At 42.9% G+C, this 24,130-nt stretch overlaps 1 protein-coding gene across 1 annotated transcript; it reads right to left on the reverse strand.

Annotated features, from left to right (window-relative positions):
• Window positions 1–4,898: 4,898 nt before the first annotated feature.
• Window positions 4,899–21,694, reverse strand: LOC115481986. The gene is made up of 5 exons (XM_030221504.1): window positions 21,141–21,694; window positions 19,869–20,449; window positions 15,074–15,227; window positions 12,679–12,787; window positions 4,899–5,617 (listed from the first exon to the last, which is right to left on the reverse strand). Exons 1-5 carry the CDS (start codon window positions 21,408–21,410, stop codon window positions 5,358–5,360), a joined length of 1,374 nt encoding a protein of 457 aa, XP_030077364.1. The 5' UTR covers window positions 21,411–21,694; the 3' UTR covers window positions 4,899–5,357.
• Window positions 21,695–24,130: the final 2,436 nt, after the last annotated feature.

The raw sequence follows: 24,130 nt of genomic DNA on the forward strand, positions 1-24,130 counted from the left end.
TCAGGAATGGTCTTCAGCAGACAAGAAGGGTATGTAAGGCAGGTCTTAAAATCTTTCACACACAGGCATTTGTTAGTCTCTATGTCTGGCTTGGTGGATAGCAATGGACATTGTAGCTAATTTTTGCATTCTAACCATTTCATAAATATCGTCCTGTCCTGTCCTATTAACTATTGTAGTACCCTTGTTCAGGTCATGTGGTTTTATTCTATATAAAACAAAAAAAGTTTTGGGTGTGGAAATTTGAATCGCTAGACAAAAAAAAAATAAACAAGAAGTCCACAATATGAAAGGTGCTCTTGGCCTGGATTGGCCGCTGTCTTTGACAGGATGCTGGGCTCGATGGACCTTTGGTCTTTTCCCAATGTGGCATTACTTATGTACTTATGTTCTTATAAGGAAGGAAAATGCCTCAAAGAGCTCAAAAATAGCGATTTACAGAGCTGAACAGATCAAAGAATCCTTTCTTCATTATCGGCAAAAAACCTTACTTGTTAATGTCTTATCTTTTTTTATTGTAATTTTTTTTAAAAAACATTTTTTACTGGTTAGGCCATGCTGTATTAAGCTATGGCAAATCAACAAAAGTCCAGATCTCAACTACTGCTGCCAAACCCAGCAATCACAATATCAAAAGCACCAAAACTTGTTATTGGCATTTATCAGGCACTCAGAATCAGATGTGCTGCCAATGCAAAGCAACCCCGCTAACCAGGACCCTGAAGCAGCAGAGCAAAACGCTGGCCATCGTCAGCCTAGGGCGAGGAGAGCAGAAAACGATTCAGTACAAGTCCTTCAAGTGCCTCTCACAGATAAGTGATTTAATGTTTCACCACGAATAAATGCCAATAACAAGTTTTGGTGCTTTTGATATTGTGACTGCCGTGATTGCTGGGTTTGGCGGCAGTAGTTGAGATCTGGACTTTTGTTAATTCGCCATAGCTTAATACAGCATAGACTACACCACTAAAATTAGGATAAAAAAAAAAGACATTAACAAGGAAGGTTTTTTTGCCGATGAACAGAAGATTCTTTGATCTATTCAGCTCTGTAAATCGCTATGATTTTTGAGCTCTTTGAGGCATTTTCCTTCCTTATATGAACACTGTCATACTGTGGATTTTTATTTATTCTGTAAACTGCCATGTTATTTTGCAATTAAGGCTGTATGACAAATCACCAGTGAACAAACTGCATGAACTGTGTTAACTTCAATTAAGTCTGGTGGTGGGCTGATCCAAACATCACGAGAAAGATACCTTTGAGGCTCTAGGCAATGAGAAATGTATGATCAAGATCTCTAACATGATGTGCATAGGTTGTCTGTTCGTATTTCCACTTGTTTTTTTGCCTTTAGTCAATTCTTATCTTTCTTCAGCCTCACTCACTTATCCCCTTCTCATCTTTTGTTCTTCTCCATTATGTCTCTCCTCTATGGTTTATTTTATCCCCTCTTCACCTGTATCAAATCCCTTCCGTTCATAACCTACAAATTCTCATCCAACCTTCCCATCCCTTGGTAGCATCTTAAAGCACCACTATCCCCCGGTCAGAAGTAACACTTCTCTCATCAGCTGGTGGATTTATATTTTCTAAAAATGTAAAGAATGTGGAGGCCATTCCCTCCAGGCTATCATTTGACTTCAGCATACAAAATTTACAACAGAGTGCACAATGGAGGACGTAGTAGGGTCAAATCCAATTGTTGAAAACACTTGGGAGATAAGAGGAAAGAAGAGGTAGGAGCAGCGGAACACTTGTTTTTAGTCCAAGCTTAGCAGCTGCTAATGCTATATGGGACATAATGCTGGTTGAATCACAGACCTGGCCATCCACCCTATTTGCACTGCCTGCTGCTTGAGGCATTTCCTTCATCACCTTTAGTGCACAGCCCCTGTGGTAAGCGCACACATGCAAGGTTTTGCACAAATGATGCAACTCCAAACTCTCTCTCTCTCTCTCTATATATATATCTATATATATCTATATATACAAAGGGTCATATTAAAGGTAGCAGATGTATGTGAAGCAGAATTAGATAGACCACAAGCAACGTGTCTATCTTAGCTCACTGGGTTCAAGCTTGTCAGGTTTTTAGGATATCTGCAATTGAATATGCATAACAATTTCTCAAATATTCACGTAACATGGAACTGATTACCCTTTTTGTTATGGTCCGTTATTTCTTTGTATGTTTTACCTTTGTGCTCTTCTGGAGCTCCATTTCTATTCTTTACAATTGTATTTTAAAGCTTGTAAATTGCTGGTTTGGTAAGCACTGTCCTAGCCCAGGTCCACTCACTTCCACCCCACAAACTGATCAAGGCTGTTGTGGGGGGAGGGAGGAAGGCCGGCCTTAGCCTTGACTGCTTCCACTACTTCAACTCTATGGTACCAAGAGATGGTTTTCAACATGTTCGCTCCTCAGAGGTTGTGCATGTGTTGCAGGTGCTTTGCACCCCTTATTTTGTTTTGGAATTGGTTAGGAGATTTTTGTATTAACATATCAAAACCAACCAGCAGCATAAGTGATATTTTCTAGTTTGTTATGTAGATAGGTACTACTTTACCTGTTCTAAGCAGCCTTAAACACCTTTGAGAGACAGAATGTTAGAAATGCCCACCCCCTTACGCAGACTAGAGAGGCCATGCTGGTCCTGTCTGAAATCATTTACTTTAATACTGTGCTAGTACCAGCCATGCTTAAGAAGAAACAGCAGCTCCAGTATAGAATAAGAACTTTGTCATTCGGAGTTTTCTACGCCATAGGAAATTGCCCTCTGCTCAAAAAGATTAAGTTTTTGGCTAGGTTTTATTGCATAAATTCTTTTTTTTTTTTTTTTTTAATCCACTACAGCATGGCCCCTGCCCCCACCCCCTCTCTTGCAATTTAGCTTTAACTCTGGCTACTATAATGCATAAGCACAAAAATTACACAAAGCAGGTCCATATTATCCTTAAGATTTACTTCTTAAAAATACACACGTTCTGGCCAGATGCTGTGAAATAGTTTCCCAACTCTGTCCCAACACGTTTTATTAAAAAAACATTCAAGAGGTAGGCATGTTCAATTACTGCTACAGGAAGCATATCTCACAGGTCAGTTTTGGGTTGTTGTTGTTTTTTTTTTTTTTAACCAATCATCCACAGACATCTCAGACACATGCTAGCAGGCTGGCCACTACTGTTCAATGGCACTTAACTGTGCAGTGCTGCTACATAGCAGCTGACCACTGCAGCATCTCTGGTTACTGCCAAAAAGGTCCATGGGCCGTACCAACACTTAGCAATAATATTCAATCCATTAACCAGTTAAGTGTATAAAAAGATAGGACAGTAAAAGGCTATCCTAACTTTATTTGCCAAGCGAACCAGGCACTGGGCTTGAATACTGGCTGGTGACCAGTCACTCAAATATTCAATGCCAGAGCCTGGGCATAGCCCAGCATTGAATATCCAGGCTTAGTTTAGCCCACATCTTAAAAACCACTGACAATCATAGGAAGACCATTAGGCCCACTGATTGTTTTTCTTAACTGCAACCCAGGCCATCTAGTATAAAGCTTATACCATGAGGCTCATGCTGTGTGAGAAGGTCAGATCCTGTTTTTCTTAGCTGCAACCCAGGCCATCTAGTATAAAGCTTATACCAGGAGGCTCATGCTGTGTGAGGAGGTCAGTTCCACAAACCAAACAGGACCAAGATGACGGTAAAGCAGCTCAAACCACCACAAAAAATGTCAACATTTTGAAAATAACACACCTGTTCCAGGCTGCACATTTTTAGGTTAATTAGTTCAGAAAAGTCCCTGCCGTTGCGAGGCTCTTCTACTGTTTTCACTGAGCCTGGTAACTCACTGTGCTGCTTGTCCTCAGAGAAAGCAAAGTTACATACTTGTAACAGGTGTTCTCAGAGGACAGTAGGATAGATATGCTTAGAACCCTACCCACCTCACTGAGGAGCTAAATTCTTTTCCTGCTGTTACATTACTAAGGGTCCCAACCCCCCCCCCCCCCCCCCCCCAATCAGGTGAGAAGGGATTCGTGTATACGTGGTGGGGCCAGTTCCCAAAGCCTCTTAAAAGTTGCAGAGTGCTAGATAGCGTCCTGTGCTGGGCTTCATCAGGATGACATCACCCAGATGTAAGGATACCACTGGCCTTCTCTTCCTCAGAGAAATTAGAGTTTATGAACAGAAAAATTGGTGAGCTAAACCAATTAAAAAAAAAAAGTGATTTTTTTTTTATTTTTATGCAAGAGACAGACTTTGTCTGATTTTTGTGGCATTTTCTCTAAGAACCTACAAGTTGATCACTGAATAGAGAAGGCACAAGCAAATCTCAGTTCATTACACTCAGCCATAGGCTGTATGGTTTTTATAAGCTTTCTTCAGTTCTACTGCAACTGAAGGACTTTTTCACGAGGCTAAATCTTTGGTACACCTCTGAAAGGTCTTTGCCACAGTGCAACTACAGGCTAGGTAGAAAATAGCATCTCCATATTTACTCCTTGCCCACCAAAATAAAAACTAAATTATTCTAAACCTAGGGAATAAAGGCCTTCAGGTGCACTTTAAAGACCTTTCAAAAAGGTCTAGAACTTGGAATTTAAATAAAAATAATTATTTTTAAAAGGGCTAGGTGTTACAACTTTCATCAAAAAATTAAAAAGAGTTTTACAAAATTAAATACACAAACAAGGTTTTTAGCCCTTCAATTACAGGTGCAGAAGCAACCTTTTGTTTTTAGGGTTGTTTTTTTTTTTTTTGGAGAAGATAGTAATGATATTGCTGGAACACTTACTTTTTCCCCAAAGTATCAATGTTCCATATGTACCAGCTGGAAAGCTAAAACAAAACTCAACAATTCTCCAGCAACTTAAGGCACAAGAGATCCAACTGTATTACCACCTACATCGTCTTTCTTCTGGAGGCTTGGTAATTTCAGCTGAGAATACAGCGATATTCAGCACACTTTAAATCTGCCTTCCTATTGGCCATTTACTTTACATTGTGCTGCCTACTCAACAGTGTCACATACTTTTGCTTGACCAATCACAGTATCCCAACCACAACTTTATAAAACCTTAGACTAAGCTATGGACACCAGTCCCCCCAATTACATTATTGATTGTCCGTTAAACATTAAATATATACATTTTTTCAATTTTGGCTTCTATTTAGTTAGATTGCAGCAAGGGAGAGAGATAGGGAGGGAGATCATGACAAGGGTTAAAAGCTGTAAATGAAGACCATAAAACTACTAGATTTAACTATTGTTCTCTTCAAAAATACCCAAGTTGCTGTCCCCAGCATGCTTGGAACTATCAGAGTGGCTGCTTTGCACAGCCCACTCATTTTAGGCACAGACCATCCATGTGACTTTCACACTGGTCAGATGGTGACCCCCTAAGTTGCCAATCTGAACCTTGAACCCAGAGTCTGTCACATCAACAGCCTTAACAGAGACCCCCACAGAGCCCTCGGTGCTCAGCCCAGAGACCCCCAGCGTGATGATAGGCTCCTTCAGGAGACGGTGTGGGAAGCCAACCTCACGGATATGTGGCCAGCTGCAGTCCGCCGCAGTCTCACAATATGTTTCCACTTCTCCAGAGAAACCTGTCAGAGGGACACAAATATAGAATTTGTTAAGATGTGCTTCTAGCTGATTACTGGCCCTCCCGTTGTGGCGCATGTCAGCATCTGACAAGATATTAAAAGCCTTCTAGACTCAATTTTTCAACAGGGCAAGTACTCAGAGCTGCCAAATAGTGTCAGCTTTCTTTAACCAAGCGGGAAAAATAGACCACAGCTACAGCAAAGAGGGAGCTGTGGCCTAGCAGTCCATTCTAGACAGCATATTCAAGAGGACTTTGTCTCATCTACTGCTGCTTACTAAACACAATTTTTAAAACAATGCATTTATGAGCAGTGCTTCCACTTTCAGGTTTTTTTGTGAACACAACCCCCACTGCAAAAAATTAAAAATTTGCTTATAAACACCAGAAAAATACCACTTCCGCTAGCTTGTCTTGCATCCTCTATTACGTTTGTGACTTTCTGCAATGATGACTCCTACATGATACAAATGTATATTTGATTCCATCAGAAAAGGTAACCAGTAATAAACTGATTTTTGTACCTTCTAATAACCCCTAATAAAGCTAGAAAATAAAACATTTAAACATCTATAGAAGCCACACAAGACTGCTCACCCATATGTAATAGCTCAGAAATATTTGTACAGCGCTGCGTAAGTCTAGTAGCGCTATAGAAATGTTTAATAGTAGTAGTAGTAGTAGAAATATACAGTGCAGAATACTGATACCTCCCTCTTCCAGAAAGACCTACCAGTATCATGTACTGTGCAACCGAACCAGCTGGCACCACAAGGCCCTTGTCCCCAAATAATTTTCCCTTTTTACAAAGCAGGAAAAAAAAATGGACAAAACATGATACAAGAGTGCCACCCTGTGGACAGTGCCACATGCCTTCTGCATCACAAGGCAGTTTCCTAATGTTAGTCATATCCAGGGAAGGCGGCAGCAGAACATGAAGCCCTCCTCTGAAGAAAACATGGCCTGTGTGGAGTCAACTGCTGGCTCTCAGTCTGGATTACTGATTAACCATGTGCAAAGACGGACTACATTCAAAAACTTCAAAAAGGTATAAAAATCAGATGGAGGATGGTGTTTGACTTAGAAGCAACATCAGAAAAAAAAATATTTCATCACAGAAAGGAGGGATAGGTGTACGGAACCGACTCCCATGAGAGGAGGTGAAGACAAAAATGGTTGATGGAATTAAAGCCTATAATAAGCACAGAAAATATCCAGTAGCAAAGCTGTGAGAGGAAAGCCAGAGATCAACTGGGAGCTTCTGCATTGCAACAAGAATGAAACAAACTGGACAGACATAAGCTTGATAGAATGACAGCAAAGAAAGGCTATGACACTGTCAGGAAAAGAAATAAGAACCCACCCTCCCCTCTCAAGAGTAAAGACAAAGGGAGAGATAATAAAGAGAAGAGAAGAGAAAAGGGTTGATAAAGAAAGCATGACTTGATATTATTGCAGGCCACAGATAGCTACAGATCAGTGCAAAGGTTTAGGTACCTTTGGTCAAATAGTTTCAATGATTCCATGTAGAAGTAGTAATTTAGGGAACAAAGTTATACAATGTCTTTCTGTAAATTTTAATGCATTATAATTACTATTTTGCTGATCTTAACAGTGATTATGACAGGTACAAAAATTTGGACACCCTTTCAGTTGATTCATTACTTCCCCTCCCCCCCCTTTTTTTTTTAACCTTCAGTTATTCAAGTGAAGGCAACTCTAGGGATGAACAAATTCTCTGACCCTTCTAACCTCTCGGCTTGCGATTGTTTTCTGTCTATTTTCCAAACACCATAGGCTCTCTGTCAGATCATTACTATACAGTGGGGGAAATAAGTATTTGATCCCTTGCTGATTTTGTAAGTTTGCCCACTGACAAAGACATGAGCAGCCCATAATTGAAGGGTAGGTTATTGGTAACAGTGAGAGATAGCACATCACAAATTAAATCCGGAAAATCACATTGTGGAAAGTATATGAATTTATTTGCATTCTGCAGAGGGAAATAAGTATTTGATCCCCCACCAACCAGTAAGAGATCTGGCCCCTACAGACCAGGTAGATGCTCCAAATCAACTCGTTACCTGCATGACAGACAGCTGTCGGCAATGGTCACCTGTATGAAAGACACCTGTCCACAGACTCAGTGAATCAGTCAGACTCTAACCTCTACAAAATGGCCAAGAGCAAGGAGCTGTCTAAGGATGTCAGGGACAAGATCATACACCTGCACAAGGCTGGAATGGGCTACAAAACCATCAGTAAGTCCTGGGCGAGAAGGAGACAACTGTTGGTGCCATAGTAAGAAAATGGAAGAAGTACAAAATGACTGTCAATCGACAAAGATCTGGGGCTCCACGCAAAATCTCACCTCGTGGGGTATCCTTGATCATGAGGAAGGTTAGAAATCAGCCTACAACTACAAGGGGGGAACTTGTCAATGATCTCAAGGCAGCTGGGACCACTGTCACCACGAAAACCATTGGTAACACATTACGACATAACGGATTGCAATCCTGCAGTGCCCGCAAGGTCCCCCTGCTCCAGAAGGCACATGTGACGGCCCGTCTGAAGTTTGCCAGTGAACACCTGGATGATGCCGAGAGTGATTGGGAGAAGGTGCTGTGGTCAGATGAGACAAAAATTGAGCTCTTTGGCATGAACTCAACTCGCCGTGTTTGGAGGAAGAGAAATGCTGCCTATGACCCAAAGAACACTGTCCCCACTGTCAAGCATGGAGGCGGAAATGTTATGTTTTGGGGGTGTTTCTCTGCTAAGGGCACAGGACTACTTCACCGCATCAATGGGAGAATGGATGGGGCCATGTACCGTACAATTCTGAGTGACAACCTCCTTCCCTCCGCCAGGGCCTTAAAAATGGGTCGTGGCTGGGTCTTCCAGCACGACAATGACCCAAAACATACAGCCAAGGCAACAAAGGAGTGGCTCAGGAAGAAGCACATTAGGGTCATGGAATGGCCTAGCCAGTCACCAGACCTTAATCCCATTGAAAACTTATGGAGGGAGCTGAAGATGCGAGTTGCCAAGCGACAGCCCAGAACTCTTAATGATTTAGAGATGATCTGCAAAGAGGAGTGGACCAAAATTCCTCCTGACATGTGTGCAAACCTCATCATCAACTACAGAAGACGTCTGACCGCTGTGCTTGCCAACAAGGGTTTTGCCACCAAGCATTAGGTCTTGTTTGCCAGAGGGATCAAATACTTATTTCCCTCTGCAGAATGCAAATAAATTCATATACTTTCCACAATGTGATTTTCCGGATTTAATTTGTGATGTGCTATCTCTCACTGTTACCAATAACCTACCCTTCAATTATGGGCTGCTCATGTCTTTGTCAGTGGGCAAACTTACAAAATCAGCAAGGGATCAAATACTTATTTCCCCCACTGTAGGCTCTCTGTCGGATCATTTGAAAATGAGTTATATACTCTTACAAAAGCAGGGGAAGGTTAAATATAAACTCTAAATATTATCAGCCAGAAATTTCAACGGTCAAACATTTGTTAAAAACATGAAAGTTACACATACCAATTGATATCACAGCAAGACCTGGAAGACCAAGAAAAATCTGACAGAATTGCCCAAAAACCCATATCTGCAAAACAAAACCTACAGATCAACCCAAATGACCTGACGAAACGTTTACCTGAACCTGAAGTAGCTGTCTATTGTAAGCATTGTTGTGAGAAAGAAACTTTTTCTATGATCGTTAGTCACTGTTAAAATATGCATACTTTAGATTGATAAAACAACTAAAATTGAACTGCTGGACCAGAGTCACCCAAGATGCATTTGAAGAAAAGAATACCTTGTGAACTTGTTAAGCACAAGGGTGGAATTAGTATGATTGTGTGGCAGCCTGTGGCATAAGAAATATTCTACAGAGGAGAAAGAATGGATTCAATATCAATATCACAGACACTAGATTGTCCTCTAGTCAGTGAAGAAACTGAAGCAGAGCTCAAAATCAACCAAAAGTGCCTATAGAAAAAAATAAAGGTGGATGGCTTTAAAATTTGATAATTGAAAATCTGAGAGGAGATTTCAAATATCCAGTGCATGCAAGCAAGGAAACTTAAGAATATATGTCAGCTAGAAGATTTCTGCAAGGAGCAATAGAAAAAATGGCAAAAGAAAGTACAGCAAGACTCTTAAAAGTCACCACATGAAAAGCTTTAAAAATGTTTTGGCAAAAAGAAGAGTTAAAAAGTACTAACTAAAAAGGCGGACAAATTTTAGCACATGCCATAGTTTCATTTTGAATCTGTGAAAAAAAAATTGCAAAAGAAAATCATCATCAACTGAAACTTGCAGAAAAGGTGTTTCAATTCTGCATTACGAAAAAGGTTAAAATCGGTTTTCATTCACTAAGTAATTCATTTGAACACATAGTTTGACTGGCGACTGCTCAGATTAGACTTTATTGACACGGATGGGGTGTTGAGCACACAAGATCCCATATTTACTCTGTTACCCAGAACAGTTGAGAAGCAATGAGCGAAAGAACAAAAACATGGACCTGGATAAGGAGCAATTTTCTACAAGTGGAGATACTTCCAAAACTGGCAACTAATATATATTCTTGCAACATGGACAGGAATAACTGGGCAGACTGGATGAGCCTGTTGGTGTTTTTCTGCCATCGTATTACTAGGTAATCCGTTCACAGGATAAATCCCTCCTCTCAGTACCCTTCTCCACCACCGCCAACTCCAGGCTCCGCTCATTCTGCCTCGCCTCACCCTATGCTTGGAACAACCTTCCTGAACCCTTACGCCAAGCCCCCTCTCCCTGTCTTTGCTTAAAACCCACCTCTTCAATGCTGCGTTCGGCACCTAACCCTTACCGTTCAGTGAATCCAGACTGCTCCAATTTGACTGCCCCTATCGGACCGACCGTTCACTTGTCTATTAGATTGTAAGCTCTTTGAGCAGGGACTGTCTCTCTTTGTTAAATTGTACAACGCAGCGTAACCCTAGTAGCACTCTAGAAATGTTAAGTAGTAGTAGTAGTAGGTATATGAAAACAAAAACCAAAACTAAAAACCTGCACCCATGGTAATGGCTTGCTCCCTCGAGCGTAATCAAATCTAGATGCTCTACTGCAGTGTAACTATTGTATGCTAACATAGCTTATGTCTATGTAGTCTACACTGCTGCTGCCTATGCTGTACTCTTCTTTAGAGAGCTGTATATGCCAGTGACAGACAGAAGACAATTTCTAGGTAAGTCTGGGGTGGAATGGTGGGCACATGTATTTCCTCTCCACCCTCAGCTTCTCCCACTCCCCAATCAAACATAAAAAAATATATATATATCTTGGCTGGAATCTCCAAGCTTCACCAGTTGAAAGTATCAACAACCATGCTCCCAGCCACCCCATACATGCTTTCTCGTGCATGAGCTGAGCATACACGAGGAGCCAGAGTCAATGAGTGCAGCCACCAACTGCCACAGAGTTCTGACAGCCTGGAGGGTTCCAGTGGAAGTTTTCTTCAGCTGGTCGGGATTCCCACCACCTACACAGATGCACACCAGTACTGGGTGGCCCTGAGCCAAAGAGGATGGGGGCCAGGTCTGCTAAGGCCCGCCCGTAGGTGTGCTGCTGGTGTATACAGGAAATCTTGGACTAGGTTTAGATTTTTTAAATTACTAGCCTTTCCTAGATCAGAGCTCAAGAATGAGTTCCATACTGAGGATCAGTTAGTAGGTCACTGCCCAAAACAGGCAAGGCTCACAACTTAAGTATTATTATTCTGTATTGTCTCTCTGTTTAAATTTCCTACTTCCTTACAAATCTTCCAGTTCTCTCAGATCATCCTAGCAAAGTCTCCTAGTAATATCTCATTGATTCTTACCTTGACTGCACTCGTGAATCATGCTTTAATGTTGTGTCTCAAATTTTATGGACTACCTTACCAACTGATATCTATATAGAAACTTGCCATAAAATGCTGAACAATAAACTTACTTTACTCTTCTAAGAACACATAGAAGCACTACACAATTTTTGCAGTCAATAGACCTGCTCTGTCATTCTCTGCTGCATTCGTCACGGACCTAAACTGTCAGTACTGTCCTTGGTACTACGACTTCTGTTGCTTTGTCTTAGCATCCCTCCCTCCCATCTGTCTCATAGGTAATAATTTCATCTAGTATTTCACATATTAGATTTTTATTATGATTTTGGCAGGGCCCAAATTATTTTTAATTGAAATTATAATCTAAGCACCCCTAATGTGTTCTCATTACATAGTACCCCTTCTTATAATTTTTAAATTTATTGTTCACTGCTTAGAGCAGTGGTTCTCAACCAGTGTGTCAGGAGACACTGGTGTGTCACCAAAATTTTGGCAGACAGCACGCTTTTGATTTTCTTAACTGTGTGCACTGCAGGTTGGAGGGCATTGAGGAAGTCAGGTACTTAAACTCTCCATAACTGGCCCCTACTTCTGTCACCAGCCACAGATGAAAATGTTGCAGCCCACCTCTTTCTTCCACCTCGATAGACATCACCCTTGAGTCTGTATTTCCTTTACATCACTGTTAGCAACAATTAAATGATATATAGCGCTTTTTTCCTTTGTTCAGCTGCAATTTGTAGTGTTCAGTGTGCCACACATGTGAATATTGTTCATCAGGTATGTTACAATAAAAGAAAGGTTGAGAACCACTGGCTTAGGCAATCACTATGAGCAGTATATCAAATAAAGATGAACTATGAACTAATACCTAAGGCAATGGAGGTGAAGTAACTTACCAAGACCACATGGAGAGAGTCATTGGAATTTAAATTCTGGGTTCAATGGTTCTCAGCCCACTGCTCTAACCCCACTAGACTACTTCTCTTTACATTGCTGTTACCTGAGCTATGGGAAGGGTGTGGGTGTGTGGCCACTTCTGTTGTCGTTAAAATCTCCCCGCCCCCCCCCCCCCCAAAAAAAGAGGAAAGATAGCGCTGTACTCCTCTCCCACACCTTCAAATGACCAGTGCATACATAAAAGTTACATTAAAAACACAACACCAGTATCTGCTCACACTTCTGGATGTGGCTTCCCATCTCGTCCAGCCCCTGCTTTAAACGCTGCAATTCCTGTTCCACAGCTCCTGACAGCTGCACATTCTGATTCACTGATCCAGTCTCTACCTGGGAAAAGAAGGGGAGAGGAGGAGGAATGCAGCCAAATAGTAAAAAGATTCTCACGTTTAAAAACTAAAAAGAATGTCTGCATTAACATAAAGCCTAGTGAGGGGGGACTGAGCTCACTATCCAAGGCTGTTAAGAACTGATAACATTCTCATTTTCCACTTGGGGAGGGTGGGGGAGGGACCACATACTGCTCTTACAGCAATACCCAGAGGACAGCCAAGGCAATCCCGAGCTCAGCAAAAAAAAGGGAGCTCAAGGTCTCCCAAGACGTTGCCAACACCGCTTGGGCAATGATAGGCAAAAGCATTACACTGAAAGTTGCAAAGGAGGGTTCAAACATGCTCCAAGCCTGCCTCCCTCTGGCTGGGAACAGTAGTACAGCCATAAAGGAAGAGAATTCCTTATGCATGGCTCTTAGCCGAGGACCAACCCTGCAATAGTTGGTCTGGATGAAGTTGGCAGGGATATAAAAACAGGAGAAAACCCCACCAACACCATGTAGGTGTGAACATGGCATCAGTTCCTAGTCCTGGTTCCAACTGAGCTGTAAGTGAAAAAAAAAATAAGAAAACTTCCAGAGTAAATTAAATAATATTTCTATACCACCTCCCTCAAACAAAACTTTGATCTGTTGTTCAAAATACCTCAATACAAATTAATATCATATTACAGTGACTACAGCAATAAATAAGCATGAGCTCTGACATGAATGCACATCCAACACAAACATAAGTCCTAATAAAATCCTTAAGATTTTAATTATTTTATCCTTTTCTCCATAAATCCACAGTATAGCTAGACCTCGAGTATTAAGATGACAGGAACAACCAATACTGCACACATCACCAAAAAAAAAAAAAATAGTGGAACTAGAAAAGGTTCAGAGAGTCAAACAAATAAACGGCAAGTGACCAACTCACCTGCAAATGCGCAGTAGAGACTTCGCTCTCTGTCCCGCCCTCGTGTCAAGACGTGATGACGTCAGAGGGCAGAACAGAGAGGGAAACAGAGTCGGAGTCATTGTTGGACGCTGCCACCTGGAAACGAACATCACACGCACTAACCTCCACTCTCCCCCCCCCATCCCCGCCGCTGCTCCTGCCCTCCTCCCTATCGGGCCCCCTGTACTGACCTGACAGCGCCTCTCACCTCCGTGTAGAAGCGCTGCAGGCAGCAGCAGAGCGATCTGCTGCTGCCTGCAGCGCTTTCACACGGAGGTGAGAGGCGCTGTCAGGTCAGTGCAGGGGGCCCGGCACGGAGGGGGGAGGGAGCGGCGGCGAGGAGGGTAGCTGGAAATCTTACCCATTTTAAACGGGCTTAACGGCTACTAAAAGAGATAAAGGAAACGAATAGCTCCATTGTGAAGTTCGCAAGAGAGACAATATAGGACATATGACAGAAGTTTATAAGTAAGTGGGGTGGAACATGTAACCCAGAAATAGTCGTTTACCCAATGAGGTGACACTTTAAGAGATCTACGACCTGATAGTTAAAACAAACTGGAGAAAATATTTTCACTCAGTCAGTGCACAATCATGCTATTGAATTTGTTTCTGGAAAAATGTGGTTGAGGCTTCTGCTATCTAACAGTAAACACCAAAAGAATGCAATTTACAGTCACATTCTAAGAAAGATTAACAGATATGAGAGAAATCAACAGGATTCTGATTCTATGCAACGTGCATCTGTTGCAATTTGGTTACGCACTATAAAAAATTTAGGGAAAAATTTGTTTCAGGAATACAGAGAAATATCCTATTGTAACATACCATAACAGTGTACCAAGGGCAAAATGAGACTCTGACCTAAACACAGAAGCACCATGGTCCTCTTCACCCAGGGGGTTGCTACCAGCATATATCAGATGGTTTTGTGTACATCCCTTCAAAGATTCACCAGAGCAATCCTCTAGCTAGGTCTCTGACCCCAGGGATACAATATTCTTGTTTCAAACAGCTTCAGTCCAAGTTTGCCCACAAGGGAGTTAATGAACTAGCTCAGGGGTTTGCATGAGTGGTAGAAACTGAAACCACAGTCTGTTCCACTCCCTATTAAGAACAACAGTTTACAGCCTGAGGGACAGCTCATACTTCAGAGTAACTATACTAACACCTTGTAATGGTGCCAAATGAATTAAGACTCCCCCTTTACCATTCTGACTAGAATTCTAGGGATGGCAACTTGCTGCTGCCAAGAGGTCCAAGATAGAAAATGATCAGGGGAAGGAGGGCACCGACGTTGGCAGTGGTGGATTTAGCTTTGTGCCACCCTTAGGTACTTTACCTGTGCTAAACGGGTCTGTAGAATGCCAAGAGCAGATTCCAGGTTTGCCGCCTTGCCCTCCAGCTCTCTGCGTTGATCCTCTACCTGGCGCCAGACTGAGTTCACTTCTTGTGCTATGGACGACTTCTCCAACTGTAGCTGCTGGATCAGCTCTCTGGAAAACACAAAATTAAACAATGCAGCACATCTTTGAGCAAATAAAAATTAATTAAAATCAAATCTCCATTGTACGGACGTATGCACAGGTAGTTCAACTGGCAATGTGGCTATATAGTATCATTTAACTGCTTCAAAATGAATTCCATATTCAGTCAACACTGGAATAGGTATTATGGACAGCATTTTAAATATCTTTCTTCCTTTTAAATTTTTTCCACACTGATGCTTGTATATAACAGCACAACCAATTAGTGACTGTGCTTCTGATGTCAGTACAGAAATGCTTCATATGCAGAGCTGCAGTGACAACAAAAGCCCGGGTCCACACTGCTGCATTTATACACAAAGTAATGTGTATGTGTTTAACATGTATCAGTTATATGCCAGTGTTGGTCAACACAATTCTCATAATTCCTCTAACCAGTAGTGTTTTCAGGACATCTTTAATGAACATGCATGAAATGCTTGGTGCGCGTGACAACCAACGAGATTTCAAATTTACTGCCCCTTTAGCTGCCACAGGCAGTATAAGCGAAAGAATGTTGTTAGAGTGTACACTGGGGTCGTCGTAGTCATGGCGGAACTGTAAGACTAACACTGGCTGAACGAATAGAAGTTTAAAAAAAAATTAGAAAAAGTCAAGCATCTATTGCTAAAGAATATGGTGTCAATCCCAGTCAAATTTCACGTATCTTGAAGCAGAAAGACCAGCATCTGGAAGACTGGCAAAACAATACAAATCCGAAACGGAAAGGGGCGGGAAAAGCTGAGGAGGTAGAAGATGCTCTTCTTCGGTGGTTTTCTCGAGTCAGGAGCAGACAGTTTCCTGTCAGTGGTCCACTGCTTATGGAGAAAGCTAATCAGCTAGCTGGAAGTATTGGATTAAATGAATTCAAAGCCACTGTTGGATGGTTGGAAAGATGGAAGGAGAGGAACAACATAAAATTCAAGAAACAGCATGGTGAGAACTCGTGACATTTTCAATGCTGATGAAAACGGTCTCTACTGGCGAGCGATTCCTGATGGAACACTTGCATTCAAACATGCCGAAACTACTGGAGGTAAAATGTTGAAGGACCAACTGACGATCCTTCTTTGCTGCAATATGGATGGGAGTGAGAAGTTGGAACCCCTCATCATTGGAACGAGCAAACAGCCCCGTTGCTTCAAGAAAGTTAAGCGCCTTCCTGCGTCATACGAGGCTAACGCAAATTCATAGATGACTGGAGAATTTTGGAAGCAGTGGCTAAAGAAGTTAGATACTAGAATGCGGGCACAAAAGCGTCAGATTTTGTTGCTTTGTGATAATTGTGCTACACACAGGGATGATGTCAGGCTACCAAACACTACCCCTCTGATCCAACCTATGGATCAGGGCATGATAGCCAATTTCAAACAACATTATCGGGCTCTTGAGCTACGTCGTCTGATGACGTTATGGATGACCAGACTGGCAAGGATAAACGTGCTGTTGAACTGGCTCGTAATCTATCACTATTGGATTCCCTACATATGCAGAAAGAAGCCTGGAATCATGTTACACAGGCAACCATTGTGAACTGCTAAAAGCAGGCAAGCTTTGTTAAGGATGTGGAGAGGGACGAAACAGATGCAGCTGTTGCAAATGCGCAAGATGAACAGGTTATTGACATACCAGCCGGTGTTACTGAAGAGGAGTTCCATCGCTACGTAGCTGTTGATTAATATCTACAAACAGATGAAGACAGCACTGATGTTGACATATGCGCCTACACGCAGGCAACAACGGCTGATGATGGAACAGATGATGAAATGAGCAGCGAGGCACATGCTGACAGAATTCAACAACCTCCTCCTGTCACTTTTGCAAGAGCGCTGGAGAGTCTCAACACCGTGCGGGCCTATCTGGAGGCCACTGGATGTCAGTGTATTTTTGACAGTTTTTACTGTCTGGCAGACGTAGTCTATGGAACTCACAGACCCAATAGTGTACAGAGGACTATAACCTATTACTTCAAGTAAGCCTAACGTCAGTTAACGGACACTGTATACTGTACGTATAATAATAAACAGTACTGTACATATGTTTATCAGATGTCAAGCTTCTTTGGGTCACAAAGGTTAAGTGCATGCTCCGGTTAACTGCATGCATTTCTTTGGTCCCACACCCTTGCACTTAAGCGGATTGCACTGTATATACATAAGACCACCACGCAAATGTAAGGACAGCAGCAGCCAAGGTTGCAACTCTCTCATGCATATTCAATAGGAGTATACTGAAAAACTCCATTGCCTAGGGAGAGCGCCAATTCTGTGGGTATTTCAAAAAACGGTGATAGCAGCGTTTTTACATGACATTTTGGTATAATGCGGGTCAAAACTGAAGTAGCAGCCACAAGAAAACACAGTAATGTGAAAGAATTATCATAATCTTCCTATTGTTTAGGTCTATTGGAGTTGATATACCATTCTTCAAGAGACAAATCAGAGTTGTGTACAATGTATAAGATACAAATGATAATAATCAAAACAAAGGAACTCCAACAAAATAAAACAGTGATAGCACAGATCAGAAATAGATCAAATAGAAAGGGAGAGTAGCTTCACTCCCGGCCAGCCACCCAAGCTCTGGGACATTTCTCTGCACTTCTGAAGCAACGTTTAAACCCAAGAACTCCTGATGGACAGATGGTTGAGAAAGAATAGCTTAAAGAACTGTGAAGTGCCAAGTTCTTACAGAAAACACAAATGAATAAAAACAAAACAGTCAGGCCCTGATGCTCAAAACTCCTGCGCTGTTCCGAATAGCGCCATAAAAATACCGCCGCAACAGCACAGAACGCCCTAATGCTCAACACTAATGACATGCAAATATAGGCATGCTCATAGCATTGAGCATTAGAGTTTGGCGGAAGGACTATGCTTGGTGCATGCACAGAAGAGTTCCACGGTAAGCTCAGAAAACAAGATGCCAATGTGTGCTTCATGTTCGGGTTTTACCAGGCACATGCGCACACGCTGGTGTCTTATTTTCTGCAGCCTAAATATAAGTGTTTTTAATTTTAGCTTGGACATATATTTAGACGCAGGAAACAGATGCCAATGTGTGCTTTCGCTTGGATCTGCTGTTTCTCACAACCAGTGCTTAAGGGCTTGCTTGTATGGGCTTCCTTCTGCTTCCAAAAGCAATCAAAATTGGAGGATTTTGCAGAAAGATTCATGAGAGAAGCATGAGACATTCTCTCTTCCAACACCCTAACACCTGTTGTTCATCTGCGCGTTCGTTTGTTCCCATGCTCCGTGCCTCAAAATATTCTGCATAGGTAAATGCGAACGCTAGTACAGTGCTAATGGCCTCTAGCGGCAGTGTTTACTTTTGAGCATCGGGGCCGTGTTGGTGCAGATTTGCTCGATTCACAAGCACCACCCGACTAATTGCTGCAGTGGCTCGGTGGAGGGGGAGTTTGGGCTGCAGCATTTGGGTGTCATATTAGGCCCAAGAAGAGGTTTCGTGAAAGAAAACCTGGAGTTTGCTTTTTTTTAAAGATTTAGCTCATAGCAAGCTGCGATGTGCGGGAAAGCGCGGGGTACAAATGTAATGAATAAATAAAATATTTAAGTACAGTAGGTATTTCCCCATCCCCAGAGTGCTTACAATCCAAGCTCAAGTTCTCTCACTATTGCTCCTTGTCTTGTTATGAATTGCAAAGTACTTTAACAAATACTATAAACCTGTGAAGTGCAACCAAAATGAGAAAAGGGAAAAAAAAATCTCTCAACCCAACCTCCACGTTTGCACTTCACAGGTTTACAGTATTTGTTAAAGTACTTTGCAATTCATAACAAGAGAGATTTTTGTGTGCTGAGAGACATAAGCATACACTTCCTCTTGGTATGCAAATCTATTCCATGCATATTCACTGTGAAAAAGCAAGTGGAGTAGCCTACTGCAGACCCTCTCAACCCAGTCCTTGGGTCATACCATCAGGTTTTCTGGATATCCACAATTTCCATTATTGTTGGGCTACTTAAAATGCACCGCATTCAAGCAGATCTGCAAGGGTCTCTATCCATAGAAGGGTGCATCATTACCCCTCATTCTTGCTTCCTTTTTTTAGCTCCCAGAGGCACTTATCCAGAGAAGGAATGTTAGAGAACTCTTGCTCCCAAAATTACTCTCCGATTCATTAGGTTTCCTTGGCATTTTCAGCTGAAACCCAAACCCAGATTTCAGGCCAGTTTCGGTGCCAAAAACAACTCAAACAGCTTCTACCTTGGCTGGTTAAGCGGTGAATATTGGCACTTAACTGGCCAAGTGCTGACGCTGCCCCGGTACACCCCCAAAATTGCTGGTTTTGCAATAGATGCCAACCAGACATTTTCAGCAGCACTAACAAATGCCACTGAAAATGGGCGGTTAGCCCCAAACAAGCAACTGAACTGACCAGGAGCCATTTCTGCCTGGTTAAATAGCTTTGAATATCAACTTCCATTGTGTTTTAGTTTTACATACTGTTATTACTGGAGTGTATTTATACACCCAAGAAGCCTTTCCACAAAATTTAGCGGATAAAACTCAGGTGTTCTAAAGAAGACAGTTTTGAAATAATCACTGCTTGTTAACAGACATCACCACTATTATGCAGTTGCTCCTTACCTAAGGCCCTCCAGCTGTTGGGCGCTCTCTCTCCAGCTGTCTGTTTCCTTCAGATCATGCAGCAACTTCAGCTGTGACTGCACAGCTTCAAACCACCTTTGGGTCTCATTAACACCTCCATCCAGCGCCAACATTTTACTAAGCACGGTATTCATGCCCTCTGTAACCTCTATATTAAGCGCCTCCAGCTTCTCCTGGACTATCTGCACCAGGTGCCCTGTCTGTTCTACCTTACTGAAAGCCTTGGTGAGTGAGACAGTGATGGAAGTAACGTTCTCCTTCAACATAAAGCTGGTCTGCTGCATGTCATCCAGATTCTGCACCATTTTCTCCAGGTGAATTGAGTCCAGAAGCTCGATTTTCCTCTCCAGCCAATCAAAGTCCATCCTAGAAGGGAACTCCTTCCTAATGTCAGCAAGGCTACGCTGCACCTCTGCCTGCAAGGATGATATCTTAGCGATGGGGTCAGAGGACAGGATCTGTTTGGTAACTTTTGTGGCTTGCTCTAGCTTCTCCTCATACATTCCATGTGCCGCCTCCAAATCGGCGATTCTTCGCCCCAGCTCCACTGCACTTACTACCTGGAATGTAAAAGAAACAAAACCTCAAAGAAAGACAGTTAGGGCAAACATCAGTCACTTTCCCTTTTATTTAAAGCACACTATGGGCCAAGTGCACTCAACTATCCCTGGCAGAGCTCACTTACTACTACTACTTATTTCTATAGCGCTACCGTACGCAGCGCTTCACATTTGAATATGGAGAGACAGTCCCGCTCAATAGAGCTTACAATCTAATTATGGCAGAAAGGCCAAGTAAGGGATAAGGGTTAGGACAGACAGGACACATCAGGGATAAGGGACAGTTGAAGGTTTCACTGTATGGCCAGTACCACCCAACACCATCTTCTACACCCCTGTATTCCCCTAATCTCACCATAACCACCAACCTCTTCTACGTCCATATTTCTCCCACATTATCTGCAACGAGTTCAATGCAGCTTACATTAAAACAGCTGGAAAACTGACATTCAGTTCTGGTTACATTGAACAACGAGCTACTTTACACATTCAAATAACAAATTAAGACTCTGAATTGACATAAAGATGAAGGCACGAAATTAAGAGTCGTATTTTCTTCACTAGTTTACTTAAAGGTCTGACTGTTTCTGTGGTTAGTCATCATCAGTCTTATCAGTTGTGCCTTTAATAGTTTGCGAAATAAGGTGACGTACTTTGGGCCAATGAATTCCATCCGGTCCCCGGGCCTTACCTTCTCCTTCAGCCCCTCGAGTCCCTGCAGGCGGCTCCGCAGCTGCTGCACCGTCTCCCCGAGCTCCCGCATCGTCTCCCCCTGCCGGAAGAGCAGCCAGCCCTGCGCCCCGAGCCCGGCGGCCAACAGCACGAGCAGGAACCAGACCATCCCTCCCGGGCCCCGGGCCGGTGCCGAAGACGAGCACTCCTCCTCCGCCGTCTCTTCCTCAGCCCCCCGCGGAGACGCCGCCGCCGCCTCCTTCCCCGGCTTCCGCTGCCGCACCGCCATGCCCAGCCGACCGGACCTGGCTCTGCCGCCCTTTTTTTTTTTTTTACCCCCCCACACCTAAGTCACCAGAAAAAAAAAACAAAAACTTGGCTCCCTAGAACTGTAATAGAGCGCGCCGGATGAAGTAGATACCGACTCACCGCACGGAACTTCGGCGGGCGCGCAATAAAGTCAAATGCACCTGACAGAAACGCGCGCAATGCAAAAAATGCGGGAAAAAGAGCTCAGCAGCAGTGCAACACCGCACGCGCAGCAGCAGCAGCATAAGCAAGACCGCAGCAGGAGAGGGCGGGGCCGCGCACCCGCCGCCGGGGAAAGAGGCGGGGCACCGCACGGCTATTGGTTGAGGGTTAAACCAATCACTGTGAGCCCGGAAGAAAAGTAAGCGCTTAGCCATTGAAAGATACAAACATTGCGTTAACGATTCGTAGCCAATGATCATGTGATTTGTATTGTGATGAAAAGGGCGCAGACCAGACGGCGGGGCCGCGCCCGCGGGGTTTGCCTGAGGTCATGGTAGACGTGTGTGTTGGAGAGTAGTACACTATTGGAAAAAGACAATGAAAGAGAGCCGAGAAGGGACTTTGCGAGACAGGCACGCAGCCTTCCATCCCACCAGTGTACCCCACTACTGTATTTCGAACCCCTAACCTAGTAAAAAAAAACCTTGCAGATCCCCTCAACTCACTAGTCTATGCCACTGAGACCCCTCCCCCCCAAACCAGTGCAGGGGCCCTGTTCAGAGCAGTCCAGTTCGGTGGGGCCCCATGCACCCACCTAGCTCCGACCCTTGTTGACAAGATGTTTTATGTTTCAACAATTTTATTGATGATTCAACAGAATAAACAACCAACATGCTCCATTTGCCAAAAGCTAACACAAAGATATCCAATAAGAGCATCGTCATGGAAATCTCATCAACAAGTTTTAACATTTCCTCCCCCCCCCCCCCCTCACCAAATCTACAGTTCCATCTTGCTGACAAGATATTTTAAAATAAAGACAAATCAAGCACAACTTGTACAGAAAAACTAATTCAAATAAGCACAATGCTATCATAGGAAACCTTTGGGTTTAAAAAGCAAAAACATGTGCATGCAAGGACTGGATAAATGAATTAAAACAAATGCCCTTGATCTGTAATACTTGGTAGTAATGAAATAGTGATTGAATGTTCACATAGCAAGCAGCCTGAGCCAGTGGCGTAGCCAAGGGTGGGCTGGAGTGGGCCCAGGCCCTCCCACTTTATGTTCAGGCCCACCAAGTAGCAGCACACCTATAATGTGGCTGGCAGGGACCCCAAGCCCCACCAGCCAAAAACTCCAACAACTGTTGCTGCCGGTGAAAATCTACTATTTAAAAGGTATATGGGGGAGAGGGGAATGTTTGAAAGACCATATGGCATGCAGGCGAGAGAGGGAGAAACCAAAATCACTTGTAGGACAAGGTGGAGTTCTGCCCACCCATCTTGGTTCCAGGCCCACCCAAACTTGGGTGTCTGGCTACGCCCCTGGCCTGAGCCAACCGATTTATGTTCCACTGAACATAATTAACTTATGAACTTGCGGCTAATAGTGTGCTGAACTGGACAATGTTGAACATTTGGACAGATTCGGGAGAGTTTCTGCACACAGGAAACCCTTCCCTCATTATTCAATACCTTCTCTGTGAAATAGTAGTAATAACAAAAAGGCAGTGCATTTTTATAATATGCCACTGCATTCCACAAAGCAAAAGGAGCAAGTTCACACATGCCATCTTTTCTTTGATGTAGGCACAGGAATAAAAGATGTTAAATGCTCCCAGGTCTTAACCTAATTAATGATTTTTAAAACTGTACTTATAAATAGTAAGTCTGTTTGTTAAGCACCTGATACTATTAATGTCTGTTTTGGTCGCCATTTACTAGGTGAAAACATCAGAATAGAGTGCTACTACACTACTATTTAGCATTTCTATAGCGCTACAAGGTATACGCAGCGCTGCACAAACATAGAAGAAAGACAGTCCCTGCTCATAGAGCTTACAATCTAATGACAAAAAATAAAGTAAGCAAATCAAATCAATTATTGTGTACAGGAAGGAGGAGGGAAGGTGGAGGCGAGTGGTTACGAGGTCAAAAGCAATGTTAGAACCAGCCCCTCCAAATGTATTTATTTGTTGCATTTGTATCTCACATTTTCCCACCTATTTGCAGGCTCAATGTGGCTTACATAGTACCATGATGGCAATCGCCATTCCGGTATGAGAAATACAGGGTGTATTGCGTTAGAGTTTCAAGAGTGGTATCGTAAATTAAGTAGAGGAGTTGAATTTTGTCCACTTCCAGTATAGGTTTTGTTGTGTTGCTGTTTTTGGTGGTTAAGTTGGATCGTTTTGGTATGCCTTTTTGAACAAGTTGGTCTTTAATGATTTCCGGAAGTTTGTTAGGTCGTGCAGTGTTTTCAGGACGTTTGGTAGTGCATTCCATAGTTGCGTGCTGAATGTAGGAGAAGCTGGATGTGTAGTTGATTTATATTTTAGTCCTTTGCAGCTTGGGTAGTGAGATTTAGGTATGTGCGTGTGTCCTTTTTGTGTTTCTGGTTGGTAAGTCTATGAGGTCTGCCATGTATATCGGGGGGCTCCCCGTGAATAATTTTATGGACCAGGGTGCAATTTTGAACGCTATTCATTATTTGATTGGGAGCCAGTGCAATTTTCTCATAGGGTTTGGCACTTTC

The sequence above is a fragment of the Microcaecilia unicolor genome, chromosome 12 (genome assembly GCF_901765095.1).
Source record: "Microcaecilia unicolor chromosome 12, aMicUni1.1, whole genome shotgun sequence".
NCBI lineage: Eukaryota > Metazoa > Chordata > Amphibia > Gymnophiona > Siphonopidae > Microcaecilia > Microcaecilia unicolor.